Below are 18,855 nucleotides of genomic sequence, written 5' to 3' on the forward strand. Positions count from 1 at the left end.
TCTGATAGTGGTTATAAAAGAACAGTAGAGACAAGTATAACATTGTTCTTTGTTTATTTTATTTCAAGAGAGTGCAAGCCCTTTTCTCTAATAGGGTAAAGAAATATACCAAAGAAGCATATTCTGGGGTAGCATATTCTGGCCTTCCACAGTTCCATCAACCCTTTAGACATAAGAACAGCTGACTGATCTGGTGCCCCTGTCGTTTACTGATTTCCTGCCTACAGGGAAAGTTACGTTGACAATCAGTGCTAGACCTAGAAGTCACATAATAGAAAAGAGGAAGGTGAGGAGAAAACTAACTCGCTGTTCTCAAGTAACCAAGATTTGTTTTTTCTTGCAAGGAAGATGGGTTGGAAAAAAATATTGTGGCTTGATAAAAGTGTTGATATATTTGTAAGATTCCCCATCATCTGACCAAATGATTTATGTATGCCTTTCCAGGATATTTTCACACTGCTCTGAACAGTTTGGCGTCCTTCCTCAGCACCATTGACGTGTTTGTGTATTTACACACGTATTTCCTGCCCTACTTTGTCCTACTAATTGGTGCTAGGACCCACCCAGTAACAACTGGGGAGAAGGAGGGGGGGACTACAAATGGCAGCTTTGAATTGGCTGTTGTAACAGTTTTAGTTGGGGGGAAGATCAGTAGCAAGAAACTGGGACTCGAGGAGAAAAAACAAAGCTGCAGGCCTAAAGGCCGCAGGCATGGGTGGAAACAGGTCTCCCTCCTTTCTTCATTAGTGGAGGTGTAGGGCTTGCTGAGGCAAAAAACACACACACAACTGCTTCCAACCCTGCTGGTGCAACTCCTTGGGGGCACGTTGAGAACAAGATCTGTTCTTTTGAGAAAAAGAGAGCAAAGCAGTTTCATCACAAATGGGGGTTGGATGGGAGTCAGACCCTCCGGCAGTGAAATTCTGGGTTGCCCCTGAGCAACCCAGCAATCACTGGAAATATCACTGTGAGTGCTCGGCTGAAACCATGTGGCATTCACAACTGGAGCTGATGTGAACAAAGACAAACCGTCTCTTAATTGATGGTCTAATGGAGAGTTGCTGCTGCTGCTGCCTCTCTCCAATTATGCGAAGTCACGAAGCCCTCCACAGTCATGTGGTCAGCCCACACCTGGTGCTACAGGCAGAAAAGACTCAGCCTTTATATTGAGAAATTTATTAAAATAAGAACAAGCATCAGTTGTACATAGAAATAATCATTTGCACTAAGTGCAGAACTAGAGCAGAAAAGCAGTTTTAAATATATTTTTTAAAAAAATCACAAAATACATTTGGTTAAGGCACTATGTCCTGTCTTGTGTTTTCAATAAATAAGGTGTTTTTTAAAAAGGCAGTAGTGAGTACCTCTGATGAAATGCGTGTAGGTATACATAGGTAGACACTGCGAAAGACAAACTTTGCTGTGGCCATTGTATGTCATTTATTCTCAAAAGAACTTTTATTATCTAAAATTAGCATTTTTTAAAACAAATTGAGAATATGAAAAATGTCACAGTTTTCTCTTTCCAGTTTAAGTCTCTTCCAAAGAGACCTATGTGTAAAAGGTGCTGTTTTTTTCATATATTCACTGGCAACAATGAATTATGCATGAAGCACAAAGACTGCCTCTCAGGAAATAAAGCCATCGGAAGAACAGCTTCAGTCTTTGGAAAAGTTTTTTTTTTTTTTTCCAACTGCAGTAAAATCAGCAGAGCTTAGAAAACTCTAGACCTTTCAGTATTCAAGAAGGCAGCTTTATAAGTGCCCTCTGTCCAAGGAGCTTTGTTAAGCAGCTGAGAGAAATCCGACCCAGCTTCTATATTGTCTGGTGTAGACAGCACCAGACTGAGGGTCAAGTGGCCCGGGTGCTCATTCAGTGCGACCAGTACTTCCTCATAATGCCAATTTTACGTTTTTGTTACAGTGTTCATGAAGAAGCACGCGTGTGCACCAACTCAGTTTGTTCGCCTATAAGAAAAGGTTGGGTTCTGTGTCCCCCACTCGTCTGATGGTGTTTATTATTTTTGGTTACAGTTCATGCTGCCGCATTCGGATAGGCCCACCCTCTCTGTAGGACACAATGACCACAGCAAAGGCGGGGGGGGGGGGGGGGGGGGGGGGGATTAACTTTCCAACTTTCCACAACATTGCCAGATTGTCGGACCCCTCAGTGCAAATCCTTTCATGAAAACACTCTACAAAGTCACCGTTTAGCTGGAGTTTCATTATTCACAGAAGGCCACTAAGACTTCTTATTAAACACTACAACTTTTGTGGCAGAAGTAGATTGCATAGATCTCTCAATTCACATTATCATACATTTGGTTTCTCCAGTCAGGTCTTCAACACGTAAGATACTGGGCAGTAAGGCTGTGTACAGGCATGAGGTAAAACGTCTTGACGTGAGCCACACCTCTTTTAGGATGAGAAATGTTTTTTTGTTTGTTTGTTTGTTTGTTTTTTGGTCAGTTGCACAGAAGAGGCTGCTCATCTGGTTTATTTTAGTACTGGTACATGATATTGGGAGAGTGCAGGTTGGCAAGGCTTAAGCTGGAAAATATACTTCACTTTTTGGCAAGTAACTAGACACACATGGTCAAAGCTTTAAGAGGTCTGGGACCTATCTGCCCAGATGCAGTAGAGAATACAGCTAATTTTATTCTGAAATGTATAACAATATTGCTTTCACCTGCTAAGACTTAGTCTTCAGTTTGACATATATATATAATATATATATGTTGACTTTAAGTTATAGACACAGTTTTTACTTCATTATAAAATATTAACTTTAAAATCAGTCATTGAAAAGCAATTGGATACAAAGCATCTAATCACAAAAATAGAAAGGGTAATGAAAGAGCACTTCAGAAACTCTGGAGCCAAAGGCATTTAGTTGTTCTTCTCCAGCGACCTGTAATAATCTGTCAGGACTTTCCATGCTTTGGGGGCCATGAAGCCATCTGGGGGATTTTCTCCTTCCCGGGCTAGCTTCCTCATGCGAGTTCCTGAGATGAAGTCAAACTCGTTGTGCCTGTCACAGGGTAGCAACAAAGAACTCATTGTAAGTAATTAACATCTGCCTTAAAGATTCCTGGGGTAGGTTATGGGGTTTTAGACCCACATTTTTTTCTTTCTGTAAAATGTTGCATTTTCGAAAGTGGGCAGTTCACTAAATCTTCAGTTTGGGAACTTGCAGAAGAAAAGGGAAATAATGGCAGCTCGCCATTCAATATTTACTGTGCACCTACTCTGTTCATGGGAAGTGTCTTGCAGCCGGGGACCGTCTTCTGTTTCTCTGCCTACTTCTGTGAGCCCTCACTCAGCATGGGGAATGAGTATACGTGAATACTCATGCCAATCTTTTTCTACATTGCTTCCTTTTACTTAATGTGCCAGGCACCAGTCCATGCTCAAGGCATGCATGTTGAAAGAGAAATATTTATGGACCATATATTATATGTAAGGGACTGTGCTACAACTTTAGGGGATACAAAATATGTAAGACCAGGTCTCTGAAGGGACTCATTCCAGTTAGGAGCCTGTAAAAAGGCACTGGAGAATTTTCCAAAGGGCCAGAATTTTGTTCATCATTCCAGTTGTGCAAATGTCAATTAAAGAATTTTACTCTGAAAACCTACCTGGCTGGATCATAGAAATCCATGGCTTTTTTGACTTTGTTGTAGGCAGCCACTCGGAATGGAATGATTTCCACGGAGGTGAGGCCAGGGGCCATGCTCAAGACCTTGCCCCCATGAGTGGGTTCATACAGGTCCTTCTTGGTTTCAGGGTGGGGCATTCCTGCAGGGTCCCTGCCCACAATGTAGAAATTGGCCCCCGCAATCATCCGGGCCCTGCAGTGCCACTGGACCTGGGAAACATCACATAAGGGACATGCTGGTCATTATGGGCCAACTCTGGGTCCCTGTTTACAGAGATACTTTTATTCTGCTGTAAAAGTAATTCAGTGATGTGGGTCACCTAAGACTGGCAAGAAATTTGGTGAGGTTCTAAGACTCCATGCTCACTTCTTCATGCTTGGTTGTGTTGGGTAGGATAGGAGCTTTAAAGATAAGAATCCTCCCTCTTATAACTCAAGGTTGTGTTTCCTTGTCCCTTCTCCAAACAGGCTAGCTGACCAGGAACACTCAGATCTTACCATTCTACAGAACTATGTGAATTTTACTTTCGAGTGCCTTCCTCTTCAGGATAAATCGCAGTTTAAAAGAAATTACTCCAATATCTCATTATCTGACTGCCGTTAAAGAGCTAATTACCTTTCACATGCAGACATTGATTCCAATTCAACACAACACTTGCCATCTTTAAAGCTCAGACAGAAATACAAAGGATGGAGAGGAGAGACAGGGGCCTGGAACTTTGATTTGATTGAAGAGAATTAATTCATTAAACTCAGTTTGGGGCATTCCAAAAGATTGAGACCCTTTCAGTTCATCATACTTGCCACAAACTTGTTCAAATCCACTACACTAGTGGTGCAGTGGACAAAGAAAATCTCTGTTGATAGCTTCACTGTGTTATGACGAAAGGGAGACATTTATCTTTTAAAGGCATCCCCTTCTAATGAAGCTCAAGGGCATGGTGAATCACTTAGAGTAACTGGAGCTTCCTGGAATTGAATATTAGGTTAGACACAACTTGCCCTGTAACCCAGTTAAGCTTCATTATCCACCTCATTCACATGCCAACCTCCATATTCTCAAAGGCAATGAATGCATAACAGGTTTGGTTTGATGTTTCTAGCATTTTTCAAATACTAAATGGAAACATAATTAAATTGGATAAAGAAGAGAGACAGATTCCAGAATCTGCTCGTGAGGAAGACGAAAGGATTCCAGGTGTAGAGGATGTTAGAAAAGGCATAAAGCCCTGGGTGAAGGGACTATGAGAAAGGCGGATACCTGACCGTCCTGCAAACAGGACTTGGGATATGATTGTTATCAGCCGGCTGCACACAGCAGGCTTTGGAATGTGTGGAAGCATGACTGGTGTTGGGTCCCTGCCCTTTTCTTTATGGCCTTAAGAAACAACAAGGAAATAACAAGATAATTATAAGTTTAATGTATATCACTAAATAGACTTGTTTAGAACACTATGCTTACTATATGACACCAAAGATTTTATCTGTATGTTTTTTACTGTAAACACATATACCTTTCCCTACAATAAATACGGAGATTTGGAGAGGTTGGAGAGCTCTTTGAAAGGAAAAGAGTCTCTGCTCCTCTTTCAGCCTGAGATTGTGGTCTGGAGCATTCTTCGTTGAGCCGTAACACTGGTAGAGACACTGGGCAATCTCTACACCAGGGACTCATGTACTCTTGTAAGTAAAGTTTGCGCCCGCATTCCTCAGTCCCGTAACCTACCTCGGGGAATTGCTCACCTCTGTGGGGCCAGCGTATAACATGGGAGATGGAAAGATGGCAACAATGGTTGACTTGGGATCCAGGACCCCTTCCTCGAGCACAGCTGCGTGCTGCTTCATCCGCCAGTCCAGAGACACGTCGTCATCCTTGGTCCAGCCCCCCAGAGGATGTAGCAGGAGGACAGGGTTCTTGTAGCCCCTCTCTAGGAGCCTGCGGCGGGTGTCCTGCATCAACAGAGCATGGCCATTGTGGATAGGATTGCGCAACTGGAATGCAAACACCGCATCTGGGAAAGGAAAGCAGAAAAGCCAAGGTCAAAGAAACACATGGTATCATTTGTCCACAGAACAGAAAGGAAAGACGCAGCTATGTTTATTGTTCAGACCTTCATTAAATCCACTTGCTTTTGATAATCTGCTGGAGAATACACCTGGGTCTTTATGGCGCTAACAGCACTAACCAGTACTGGATTGCTCAGACAGGGATGGGATGCAGAGGCAGAAAGCCCTTTAGGGAGAGCTTCACTCAGGAATGAAAAAGGCAGGACCTTTCCTGCAAACCAACGCTTAGGCAGGGACAGCGTTAACCAGTCCTCTTGCACCCTGCTCCAGTCTCACTCTCCCCGGGTGGAATATTTCTGGGGCCTGTGCAAGGGGCAACAATCTACACATTAAAAAAATTTCACCTTCACTTTAAAGAAATCTTCAAAATTACTCCACTTAGTGATGGACTCTTGAGAGCCTTAATTTTTTTTCTGGTTATGAAATATTTTATATATGTATATACATATATATATATATATATATATATCCATTATGGAAAACTTGGGAAATACAGAAAAGCCCAAAATAGAATATAAAAATCACCAACAATCCTATAATTATATTTTCTCCCTCTTTTTCCAAATGTATATAATAAAGAGTGAAACTCTTCCCCTCCCTTTGGTCCAACTCCATCCCCAAGACGTAGCCACTGTCATCTGCAGTTTGGTGAACGTGCTGCCAGAGACTTTTCTGCTTCTATACACACAGAAGTAGGTTGAGTTTTTAAAACTATGATTATATTTAATTCTGTTTTCCAAATATGATTATGCTATGCATATTCTGAAATTTGCTTTTGCACTTAATAAATACACTGTAGGTATCTTTCTGTGTCGGTGCATATTTTTAACTGCTGCATAGAGTTCTAACATATGGATATATTACAACTTTATAAAACTGTTTCTATATCATAGACATTCCAACAGAAGATGTTTTCAGGGTTTTTTTTAACTATAAAAATGCTGATTCCTGATATCCTTAATTCTTTAGTCCAAGGGTGGTAAGGAGTATTAACAAATGCACCAGAGCCAGCCCACATACCAGCATTCATTTCCTGACATTTCTGCTTGAGCTCCAGAGGCGTCAGGCGATATTGGTCCAGCCCATCATTCCACCTTATTCTCTCCAGCACCTGAAGGTCTCCACCAACCAGCCAGTCCCCACTCTCCATCACCATCTAGAAAGAATATTGTTAAAGTTGTCAATGATTAATATTGATTTCTATTTTATCTGAAAAATTTTCTCCTGGGCCAATCTTGGGATACCGTTGAACTGCCTGTGGTTCTTCAGCATTTCTAGTGCAGTATTTTTCAAATTTTTTGGTCTTTTGACCCTTTTATTTTCTTAAAGGACCTCTCCCCAAGAGTTTTCATTTATGTGGGTTATATCTATAACTTTCCATATCAGAAATTAAAACGAAGAAACTTTAAAAATATTCATTTAAAACTAACAATAATAAACCTATTACACGTTAACATATGTAACATTTTTTACTAAAAACTAAACATTTTGATTTTTTCCCCAACAAATAGGAAGTATGGCATCGTTTTATATATTTGCAATCCCTTTAATGTCTGACTTAAAGAAGATAGCTGGATTCTCACATCTACAACAGCACATAATCTGTAGCAATGTTGTTTTTGGCTGGAGTATAAAAAGAAAATCCAGCTACATACAGGTCAGTGGCTGGAAAAAGGAAGAGGATTTGAATAGCAGTGTTATGTAATTGTGGATATTCTTCTTTGAAACTAAACTTGGATACCAAAACTCAACAAGTGCTATTTCTAAAACCTAAGTTGCACTGTGGAATCTGAAGCCATATCAGTGCACTTTTCATACTGTGTTACATTAAAAATCCATTGTGCTTTCAATGAATCTTTTACCCATGAATGATTTTGTAACATGATATTAATATATTGGTCAGTTAGAAAATACAAGTTCACTGAGTTTGTAAGTCTTCCAAATGTTGACATATTTTAGGATTTTTAAAAATGCACACATATTTGTTAATATCACTATTAGTCTCAACAGAAAATTTTCTAAGTATTGGGAAGCTGCTAAAGTTAACTGGTGAATAAACATTTTCTAGGAATTTTGCTTGAAACCTCAAGATCTATCATTGGCAACTAACACTGTCAGTTGTTTTCCTTGAATTGACAGGTTCCCTTTGTTCATTTCGAAAAGTATCTGTCAACTATCCAAGTCTGAATAACCATGTAGTTTGTCATTCATTCTCTCAAGTAAAAGTGGTGTCCCATGAAAAAAAAAAAAATAAGTGGCTAGTTTTGCTCATAGCCTAAACAGTTGTACAAGTACTTTTCCTTGAGACAACCATGTATTAATACATTGGTGTACGTGGCAGAAGTACTTTAATGTGTCATTCCTCCTTTGTAACAGAATATTAAAAAGATAGAGACTCAAGGGTCAGGGTTTAATAATCATTTTTACAGCTTTTTATCAAGAGCATTCTTAAGTGAAGCTGCCATTGTTTTTACTGCAAGTGCATGGTGATGAGTGCAATAACTTCAGGTATAGTTAGTCGTCACTATCTTGAGTCTAAGGTGCTAGCATTTTTACCCAACATTGCTTGTGTACCAGCAGTCCAAATGTCAACACAATGAAAAAGGCAAATAACATTATTATTATTATTTTTTTTTTGAGACAGAGTCTCACTCTTGTCTAGGCTAGAGTGCCATGGTGTCAGCCTAGCTCACAGCAATCTCAAATTCCTGGGCTCAAGCAATCCTTCTACTTCAACCTCCCAAATAGCTGGGACTACAGGCATGTGCCACAATGCCCAGCTAATTTTTTCTACATATTTTTAGTTGTCCAGCTAATTTCTTTCTATTTTTAGTAGAGACGGGGTCTTGCTCTTGCTCAGGCTGGTCTCCAACTCCTGAGCTCAAATGATCCTCCCGCCTTGGCCTCCCAGAGCAAATAACATCTTAATATTATGAACATAGTTTTAAGCTTGGGGATTTTCTGAAAAGGTCTTGCGAGCCCCCAGGGTTTTGTAAACCATACTTTGAGAATCATTGCTAGCACATTCCTAATACAATCTGATGTATCTTAGACTATTTTTAACAAGGACCCAAATTAGAGGCCCTGGGGGAAAAAAAAAGCAGACAAGTTGTTTTCTACCAGTTAATTATTGTTAGCACAATTTCTACCGAACTTCTCAAAAGAAACAGTCTTCTCCACTTATACTCGATTTTAAAACAAAAGAAAATCTCCAGGGAGCAGCAAAATGTAGCCAAATTCACATCTAAGACTAAACATAGACAGTTACCTAAAACCCCATTTTCTCAAATGATCTTTGACAAGGGTGCCAAGATCACTCAGTGGGGGGAAGGACAGTCTCTTCAACAAATGGTGTTGGAAAAACTTGATATCTGCATGCAAAAAAATGAAGTTGGACCCTTATTTTATACCACCTATACAAAAATTAACTCAAAATGGATTAAAAACCTAAATGTAAGACCTAAAACTGTTAAACTCTTAGGAAAAAATATGGGGGAAAAGCTTTATGACATTGGAGTTGTCAATGATTCCTTAGAAATGACACCAAAAGCACAGGTGACAAAAGTAAAAATAGACAAATGGAATTACTTCAAACATAAAAACTTTTGTGCATCAAAGGACACAGCAGAGTGAAAAGAGAAGCTATAGAATGTGAGGAAATGTTTGCAAATCATATTATGTGCTAAGGGGTTAATATCCAAAACATATAAAGAACTCCTACAACTCAATATTTGCCCATTTCTTAAGAAATGGGCAAAAGACATGAATAGACCTATCTCCAGAAATGATCTACAAATGGGCAAAAGCATGTGAAAAGAGGCTTGACAATACTAGTTACAAGAGAAATGCAAATCAAAACTGCAATGAGCTATCACCTCATACTCATTAGGATGGCTACTGTTAAAAAAAAAAAAACAGAAAATAACAAGCGTTGGCCAGGATGTGGAGAAATTGGAACCCTTGTGTGCTGTTAGTGGGATTGTGGAAGTTGCAACCACTATGGAAAACTGTAGGAGGGTCCTCAAAAAATTAAAAATAAAACTACCTTATGATCTAGCAATCCTACCTCTGGATATACATATCTTGAAGAGATATTTGCACACGCATGTGCATAGCAGCACTATTCACAATAGTCAAGAGGTGGAAGCAACCCAAATGTGCATTGATGGGTAAGTGGACAAATAAGATGTGATATACACACAACGGAATGTCACTCCTCCTTTAAAAGGAAGGAAATCCTTTCACATGCTACAAAATGGCTAAACCTTGAGAACATTATGCTAAGTGAAATGTGAGTCACAAAAAGATAAATACTGTATGATTCCACTTATATGAGATGTGTAAAGCAGTCAAATTCATAGAGACAAAGTGGAATGGGAGTTACCAGAGGCCAAGGGAAGGAGAAAAAAGAGAGTCGTTTAATGGATATAGAGTTTCAGTTTTGCAAGGTGAAAAAGTTCTGGAGATCTGGTTCACAGCAATGTGAATATACTTAACAGTGCTGAGCTGTACACTTAAAAATGGTTAAGATGATACACTATATTATGTGTTTTTTACCATAATAAAAAATAAGAAAAGAAAACAAAAAACCTCACCATTTTTTACTTGCTGAGGATTTCACTGAGGTTACTATCAATACTCTCACCTTCCTATGTCCAGTCTCAGCTGAACACGTGACTTCAGGAAAGCGTGAGTGTGAAGAGAGCATAGAGACCTGTAGAAGAGCCATCTTCATGGCATCCCACACTTTAGGTGGCCCAACTCCGGCTCCCTTTGCTTGTGCCCCTTTCATCAGAGCCAGGATGACCCACCCAGAGTCATCACCCACTCTCTGGCCCATGACCCAGCTACCCCAGACTCGGGAATTCCCTGCCCAATCAACCTTGAGCTGCCTGCTAGAGCCTGGGAGAGCTTCATCTCCCAGCCTGTCTTTCCAAGTGGACCATGCACTTGGAACAGCCCTAGTTCTGAGGGCCAAACAAGGGGAGTTTGCAGAAGGTGCAGCGGATAGATCTTGGAAGTGCAGCCTGGGGTGCCCACAGATAGATCCAGAGGTCTCATGGCACTGACCTTCCAGGTTGTTCCCAAGGCATAGTTGCCAAAATAGAAGGATTGGGCACATTTTATTTAACAGTCTGTTAGTTACATGTTAACTTTTATATGATACATGGGTCTCCATTTGTATTCTTGCCCTGGGCCCCACAAATGTTAGGGGTGATCCAGGTATAAAGAATGGTCAAAATGATGAAAAAGAAAAACATGATCATCTTTGTTTTTTTCTGTAAATTTAAATATGTTCCATCTAATATTGAAGTATAATCAATTACAGAGCTATGTCTCTTCTGAGTCATTGAGACAAACATTGCAGAAAACTTTATTCCTCAAATGTGTAATGGTATTACAATCCTTCCCTGATCAAATCTCATAACTGTCATTTGCCATTGTCCAAGGACAACTTGGCCACCTAACATGCTAGCAGAGAAGAAAGAGAAAAGAGTGAGTGAGAGAAAGCTGATGGATTTAAAATACCGAGTGGGAAGACACAAAGGTAGTGATGCTGTATCCCTGGTTCACATTCCCTGTTTCAGACAGATATTGGGGTTTACAACCCAGAGGGGTTCCGGGAGTAGGGAATTGGAATAGAGCAGGTTCTCAACACAGGCTAATTTGACTCTCTTGGTGACATTTGACAATATCCAAAGACAATTTTGATTGTCACTACTGGCTTCAGATTGGCATCTACTGTATCATTCTCTGTCAATCTACTGTATAGAGGCCAGGAATGCTACTAAATAACCTGAATTGCACAGGACAGCCCTCCGCAACAAAGAATTATCTAGCCCAAATTGTCGATAGTGCTGAGGTTGAGAAACCCTGCGGTAGAGAAAAGGTAGTTATGCAAGAGACTTGGCTGTATTTTCATGGCCTCCTTTCTAAACTCTGCTCAGGAAAATCACTGAACAAGACTATTTTCAAATACTGATACCTATACATATACTCTCTCTCTCCTCATTGCTTAGAGTTAGACTACCGATATAATTTTGAGAGTTAAGACCCCAAATCCCTGGGGGTGCAGTAATTCATACTGGACACTAGAGGTCCACCCTATGTCGCTCTATCTATCGGTGAACACAGCATTGAACCATTACCAAATGCATTCCCCACCCAGCCTAAAAACATGTCTGAACAGCAACACTGAAACTATGCTTTTGGCATTTCTGGGATCGGGAGGGACAAAGGGCATCTCTCTCCAACTAACCCCAAAACTGTGTCCAGCTATCAGGAAGGGAAGTCCAGTGGCTGTGCCTAATTTCCCAGGGCTTTTGGCTTAAAAGTCTTCACCCCCTTCCAAGTGTCCTGCCAAAGGCAGAAGAGGAGCCACAGCTAGAGGATTTGCAGAACTGGATGCACCGAGAGGAATGAGGAGTAAGAATTAGAGAGTCCAGTGAAATAGCGAAAGGGGAATTGGGCTCGGGATCACAGACAAGAAGAATGCAAAAAGGAGGAGAGGATGAGTTCAAACACTGGAGTGAAGACTACAAACGCTTTGGTCAACAGGCTCACAGAGGGCAAGGAGAGGAAGACAGGAAAAAAACCAACATGGAGATGATGAGGGAATGCGCTGAGTGGAAAGGGAGGAGCAGCTGGGGGTGGGACGGTGGAAAAGTCAGGATGCAGAAAGGGAGAGGAGAGAAGGGAAAGGAACCGGAAGGATGGAAAGACATGGTGGGTTCAGGAAGATAAGGTCATGACGGAAGGGTGCAGAGCCGGAATCAAGAAGAAAAGCTTACATGATACAAGTGGAGAAGATATATTCATTTCTGTGTTCTCTCTTACAGTCACAGAATCTGGAGCTTTGGGGAACCTGGAGATCACAGGGATTGAATGTCCTCATTTTTGGATGAGAAGGCAGTTTGACAAAGGGGAAATGTCAGAGTTCAGTGCACACAGCTGTCTACCAAAGCCAGGACCCAAATCTCAAGACTCCTGCAAACCAGACTCTTCTTCCCACGGCACCCACTTCCTCTCCTCAGTGACCCTCTTGCTGATATTCCAGCATCACTTGTCACAGGTGTGGACAGGACAGGTACAAATTGCTCCGGGATGCACTCAGTCATGCTTATGGGTCAGGGCTGACTTCTGAAAGGAGGAGATAAGGTATAGAGGCAAGGATGGAAGAAACAATGTCCTAGGTTGAAGGATGAGCCCGTGAAAAAGTAAGAGAGAATGATTTAATGACCAGCTCCAGAAGGACTGCAGGGGAGATTTTGTTGGGTGGTGGTGGCAGGAGGCTAAGAGCTAAGTCCTATCTTTACAAAGGGGTTCCCCAAAAGAGGCCGAGTAGTTCACTTGAGGAGAGACAGAGAAATAACTAGTTGGTGGAGCAGTCAGAACACAAAAAACATTTATTAATTAGGTTTGCAATCTTTTACGGGCATGATTCATGGCTACCCAAAGCAATTATAATAGTACTATCAAAGATCACCGATGGCAGATCACCATGACAAATATAATAATGATGAAAAAGTTTAAAATATGGTAGGAATTAGCAAAATGTGACACAGACATGAAGTGAGCTCATGTTGTCGGAAATGTGGTCCCCATAGACTTGCTCCATGCAGTGTGGCTACAAACCTTCAATTTGCAAAATAAGCAATATCTGTGAAGCACAGTAAAGTGAAGTGCAAGAGACTCTTCAGTGTTTTGTTTTGTTTTGTTTTGTGCTAATCATGTATATGTGGAAGTGTCAGAGCTGGCAGAATGAGAAAGGCCACTATTCTTTGAGTCCCTGAATAAAGACAAGATCCCAAACCTATATTAGGATCAGGAAAGAAATAATCAGAGACATAAATAATTAAGGCCCAGAACATGATATTCCTCAAACAGCTTTCAGTCAGTGTCCAACTGTTTCAAGGGCTGCCGTTTTCTTTAAGAAAAACTGTTCACGTGATTTGATCTGAATGTATGTAGAGATGAAAGATGCTTATCTGCAGGGTAGACAGTTGTGTCTCATAAATGAAAAAGCTGCTTTGTTTGCCATTGACCTTCTGTATTTAGATAAAGAAGGTCTTCAGCAGCCACCAACAGAGACCTTGAAAAGTCTCACCCTGTGTGAAATATTTCACAACAAAAACAAAAAACAAAACAAAAAACAGACAAAGAAAACGTATCTTTTTTGCAGAGTCATTGGTGTGGAAGAGACAGAGTTATTTTGATTCTCACCCCCTCCTTTTGTAAATAAAGAAACTGAGGCCCGAGAGAGGATGTGCCTTGTCCAATCACAAGGCTTTTAAGAGGCTCCAGGGCCTCAAATTGGTCTTTAGTCCTGTGAACCTGCTGACAGTCAGTTCCTGCAGCTGGAGAATTTGAGAAGTCAAATTAGTAGTGTATGACTTTTTTCATTTCCACCCTAATGCTCTCATCTTGAATGAGGGATTTTTTTTTTTTTTTTTTTTTTGAGACAGATTCTCGCTCTGTTGCCCAGGCTAGAGTGAGTGCCATGGCGTCAGCCTAGCTCACAGCAACCTCAAACTCCTGGGCTTAAGCGATCCTGCTGCCTCAGCCTCCCGAGTAGCTGGGACTACAGGCATTCGCCACCATGCCCAGCTAATTTTTTATATATATATTTTTAGTTGTCCATATAACTTCTTTCTATTTTTAGTAGAGACAGGGTCTTGCTCTTGCTCAGGCTGGTCTTGAACTCCTGACCTCTAGCGATCCTCCTGCCTCGGCCTCCCAGAGTGCTAGGATTACAGGTGTGAGCCACTGTGCACAGCGGAGGGATGGTTTTTCCAATTTCACCTATTTTTCTTTATGGCAAATGAACCACACCCAGCAATTCTATAATGCTCCCCCCACCTCATCACCAACGGCAAGCAGAAGTTGTGAGGGAATCTGAGCTTTAGTCTGTTTTGCCTCTAGGTATGATAGACCTTACATGATCCTAATCAGATGAACACATATTTTCGATTTTAATCACATCCACTGACAAAAGTGCGATATCTTCCTTCTGGAAATTCTGCCAGTATCTGTGCTGATTTTATTTTATTTTATTTTATTTTATTTTATTTTATTTTAGACAGAGTCTCGCTCTTTTGCCCTGGCTAGAGTGCCATGGTGTCAGCCTAGCTCATAGTAACCTCAAACTCCTGGGCTCAAGCAATCCTCCTGCCTCAGCCTCCTGAGTAGCTGGGACTACAGGCACGTGCCATCATGCCTGACTAATTTTTTTTTCTATATACTTTTAGTCGTCTGGCTAATTTCTTTCTATTTTTAGTAGAGACGGGGTCTTGCTCTTGCTCAAGCTGGTCTTTGGTCTTGAACTCCTGAGCTCAAACGATCCTCCCGCCTTGGCCTCCCAGAGTGCTAGGATTACAGGCGTGAGCCATCGCGCCAGGCCTGTGCTGATTTTTGTTTACTGAAAAGATGTCATTGACCTCTCACTGGCCATAGAGCATGAACTCAGTTCTCATTCCAGTGGTTGGTTGGACCCAGTCTGTATGAAGATATTTATTTTCCTTGTGCATTTTCAAGATAGATAGGGCTGCAAGCTCTGGCTGTGGTTTTATGAATAGCTACAACTATACTTTTGTCCCTCTACTTATGATGGCAGACTAAATTCCCTACCTGGTCCCACTGAGCAGAGAATGTCAGCTATCACAGGATTTGAGGACTCAAGAGATCACTGAGACCAGTCCTCGAACAGAAAGATGTTTCTTTGCTACTTTCTAAAAAGCTCTCCCAAGGCAAAGTCTGCAAACCTGACCTCAGAAATGCATTCTCCCATCTAACTTTAGTTTTTCTAAGTCCTTTGAGAAGGAATGAAAAGGAATTATGTTTGTCCTAAGTTGAAGTAGATCAAGAAAACCCTTCCAAAGGTTTTGTGACTTACTTTGACGTGGGGGAGATTTGTACATGTCGTTCCCCACACCCGGGAACAACGCTCCTCCTTTCTATGTTCATAGAATTCGGGGTCTTGTAAGATGGCCACCCTCCGTCCACCGTATGCCAGGACAAACTCACTGCACCCTTCCAGCCGTGTCTTGTCATCCGCAGAGATGGGCAGTACGATGGGGATGCTCATGTTGATCACTCCATCTGTGGAAAGAGCCAAAGTGATGCCTGAATACTGGATACAAGGTGTGTCGTCCTTGAAGAATGACTCAAATGTGCACAAGACCCCTTCCAAAGGTCTCCTTCAAAAGGCATTAAGACCCCAGTCCAACATGGTCGTACTGGCTGTACCAGTTTCTCTAGAATCTATGAGAAGTCCTCAAGGGGCTTCCCAAAGTAGGAGACGGAGCCTATGTAAAAAGTGGGCTGAGTTTCAGATCACAGAGATGGGCTCAGTAAATGATTTAACTTTGGGGACAAGAAGGGGATATCTCCCTTCTGGGTTCCCTTTTTAAAGCTTAGTCCTGACCTCAATGCACTAGGGAGTTCAAAGTCTTTTAAAACTCCAATTAAACAAAATAAAGCTGGAAAAACAAACCAAAACCAAAACCTCTAGTCTTTCTTGGAAATGAACTTTTTTCAAATGGCAGGCAAGTCTCTTATTTTATTATCTGTTTAGGCTCTATCTGCACTACCAACACACTGAATTAAAAGGAAAGAAAAAACATTAGACAATTAACGTTAATCTACAGGACCCCAAACAAGCAATCCTCCTGATGTTGTTCACTGTGGTCAAGGCACAGCATCCCCTTTAAATGGTTTTAAAGAGACTGGTAATCTCACTTATCTCGGAATCTCCAGTCTTGCTAATTCAACTGCAGTTGAGGACCAACAGTTAAAAAACACAGAGGAGTGAAAAATGACATAACGTCATTTATTAACACGCACGCACTTTCTCTGGAGAGTGAGTCCCTTTCACCTTTAGGCTGAGTCTCTTACTTTACCAGGAATGTAAACAAACTGGGTCATCTGATTTCTCAGTATCCAACACAACAAATTAGAAGGTATGGAATGTGGTGTTCAGAGAAGCTACATCTTCAGCAGCAAGAAATGTCAAGTGACAGCTTGACCACAAAGGAAGAGACAGGAAAACTATTGTAAAAAGAGACATAGAAACTGTGATGGTTGACTTTATGTGTTAACTTGGCGAGGCCATGGTACCCAGGCTTTTGGTTTGACATCATTCTAGACGTTTCTGTGGAGGTATTTTTTAGATAGGATGAACATTTAAATTAGTATACTTTAAGTAAAGCAGATTACCCTCCATAATGCGGGTGGGCCTCATCCAATCAGATGAAGGCCTGAACAGAAAAAGACTGATCTCCCCGGGAGGGAGAATTCTGCCAGCAGACAGCCTCTGGACTCGAGCTGCAACTCTTCTCTGGGGATCCAGCCTGCCAGGTTTTGTACTTGTCAGCCTCTACAATCATGTGAGCCAATTCCTTAAAATACCAACTCCCTCTCCCTCTCTTTCTGTATCCTGTTGGTTCTGTTTCTCTAAAGGACCCTGACTAATAAAGAAACTAAAAATACAGAGTCGAGGGGTCCTCTAGTTTGGGGGGCCACCAATCCCACAGTCTCCCAATCCTCAGGGCACCATTATGTTAGAGCCCAGTTGAGTAACTGGTAAAACTAATGACAGAGTCAGTTTTTAAAGCTTTTTTTTATGTTAATATATTCTTTTTTTCCAAGTGAATAAGTTTTTTCAGTAAGAATGTTTTGAAATGTTTCTAGATAAAATGGTTAAAAGATGTAATTTTTTTTTTAGTTTGGGGCTTAAAAGGATAAAATTTGGCCCTCTAAAGACACCCCATTTCTTAATAATGCTAGATAATGTAAAAAAATTATAAAACTGTGTTCCCCCTTTGGTAACGATGCCCTAACATTCTAACAAATATGCCAGTCTCCTAATTGTACTTACAAGTGAGAAAACAAGGGCCCATGGATAAGTGTGTAACAGAAATGAATATCAGGGAAAATTTTGCAGGAGTTCCCAAGTTCAAGATGCAGAAGGGAGTGAAAGGAAGGTGAATAAAGAAAGCATTCAAGTCTAGAGAAAACAAATGCAATTATTTATGGATCTGAGGAAATATGCCATAGGTTAATGAAGTCGTATAAACCTAACTTTCAAATCCAACATTTAGAATAGCTCTGACAGAGTTAAAGATGTGAGTTCTATTCCTTTGGGGTGTAAGACTCCCCCTAGTAGGTATGAAACCAAACTTTCCAGGCATATCACTTTGCACCTTTTAAATAGTCTGCAAAAGGACCTAGAACCTAAGGAATGTCACAGGATATAGACAGCAACTGCCAGCAATAAAGAAATCCAGGCTATCATAAAATCCGGCAATATGCTTTGAGATCCTTTATCAACCACAAAGTAGCCACTGTGCACGGAAAGTAATGGTTTTATTGTTCAAATAACTCTTTGTTTCAAAGTTCAAGAGCAGCCAAGTCCTTTGCAGATAACACTAAACTCAAAGTCAGGGGCTCTCCCATTTATTAATATGTTTACCTTCTCTGAACTCTGAACTGGAAAAATGGTATAATAAATAATACGTACCTCCCTGGATTGCTGCAAAGGGCATACCATAAAGCAAAATATTGATCAGAATTTATAATGAAAGATAATTAAATCCACCACACAGTCTAGGCGAGGAAAAGGAAGAGAGACTGGCAGAAAATAATACATTCAAGGATGCTGATGTTCTAATTAGAAGTATTGCTTTCTGTAGATTGCTTACGGACCACGCTACTGCAAGAAAGACCATGATACTTTCCTCTGCTTATAAAGAGTGACTTGAGGAAAATAAAGTAAACCAAAATGCAAAGTAAAATGTGGACCAGGGTGCCGGAGGAAGCTGAGGCCTGCCGACAACATGCCTGCAACAATGTCTTGCATCAAGTGTTCTGGGTTGAAATCCAAGGGATACTTCACTTTCCTGTTGCAGTCGCCTCCTTCCATCCAATGCAGCCTCTGATCCACCTTCATCTTGGCCTTGAGTGAAAATCAAACAGCACTCCCTGGCTGGTGTCACAATAAAAGAGCTAATGTGTGGGATGTTATGGAAAGGAGCTCTGCCGTGTAATAACAGCAACTGATTTCATATGCCTGTAGCTGCAACTCCACGTGGGTATAAACAGATTTGCTATAGTTTCGCCATCATTTTTATCAAC

General features: G+C 41.0%; 1 protein-coding gene across 2 annotated transcripts in view; it reads right to left on the reverse strand.

The window, feature by feature from the left end:
- Positions 1 to 1,160: 1,160 nt before the first annotated feature.
- The window catches only part of PAPSS2 (3'-phosphoadenosine 5'-phosphosulfate synthase 2), a 77,337-nt gene continuing 59,642 nt past the window's right edge, over positions 1,161 to 18,855 (reverse strand). For both annotated transcript variants that reach the window (XM_045569281.1, XM_045569279.1), the window contains 5 exons: positions 15,617 to 15,822; positions 6,745 to 6,880; positions 5,401 to 5,669; positions 3,638 to 3,867; positions 1,161 to 3,030 (listed from right to left, as the gene is read on the reverse strand). In XM_045569281.1, coding sequence (XP_045425237.1) covers positions 2,889 to 3,030; positions 3,638 to 3,867; positions 5,401 to 5,669; positions 6,745 to 6,880; positions 15,617 to 15,822 — 983 coding nt within the window. In that variant the 3' untranslated portion in view covers positions 1,161 to 2,888. The remainder of the gene's footprint in view (positions 3,031 to 3,637; positions 3,868 to 5,400; positions 5,670 to 6,744; positions 6,881 to 15,616; positions 15,823 to 18,855) is intronic.

Source organism: Lemur catta, chromosome 14 (assembly GCF_020740605.2).
Source record: "Lemur catta isolate mLemCat1 chromosome 14, mLemCat1.pri, whole genome shotgun sequence".
Lineage (NCBI taxonomy): Eukaryota > Metazoa > Chordata > Mammalia > Primates > Lemuridae > Lemur > Lemur catta.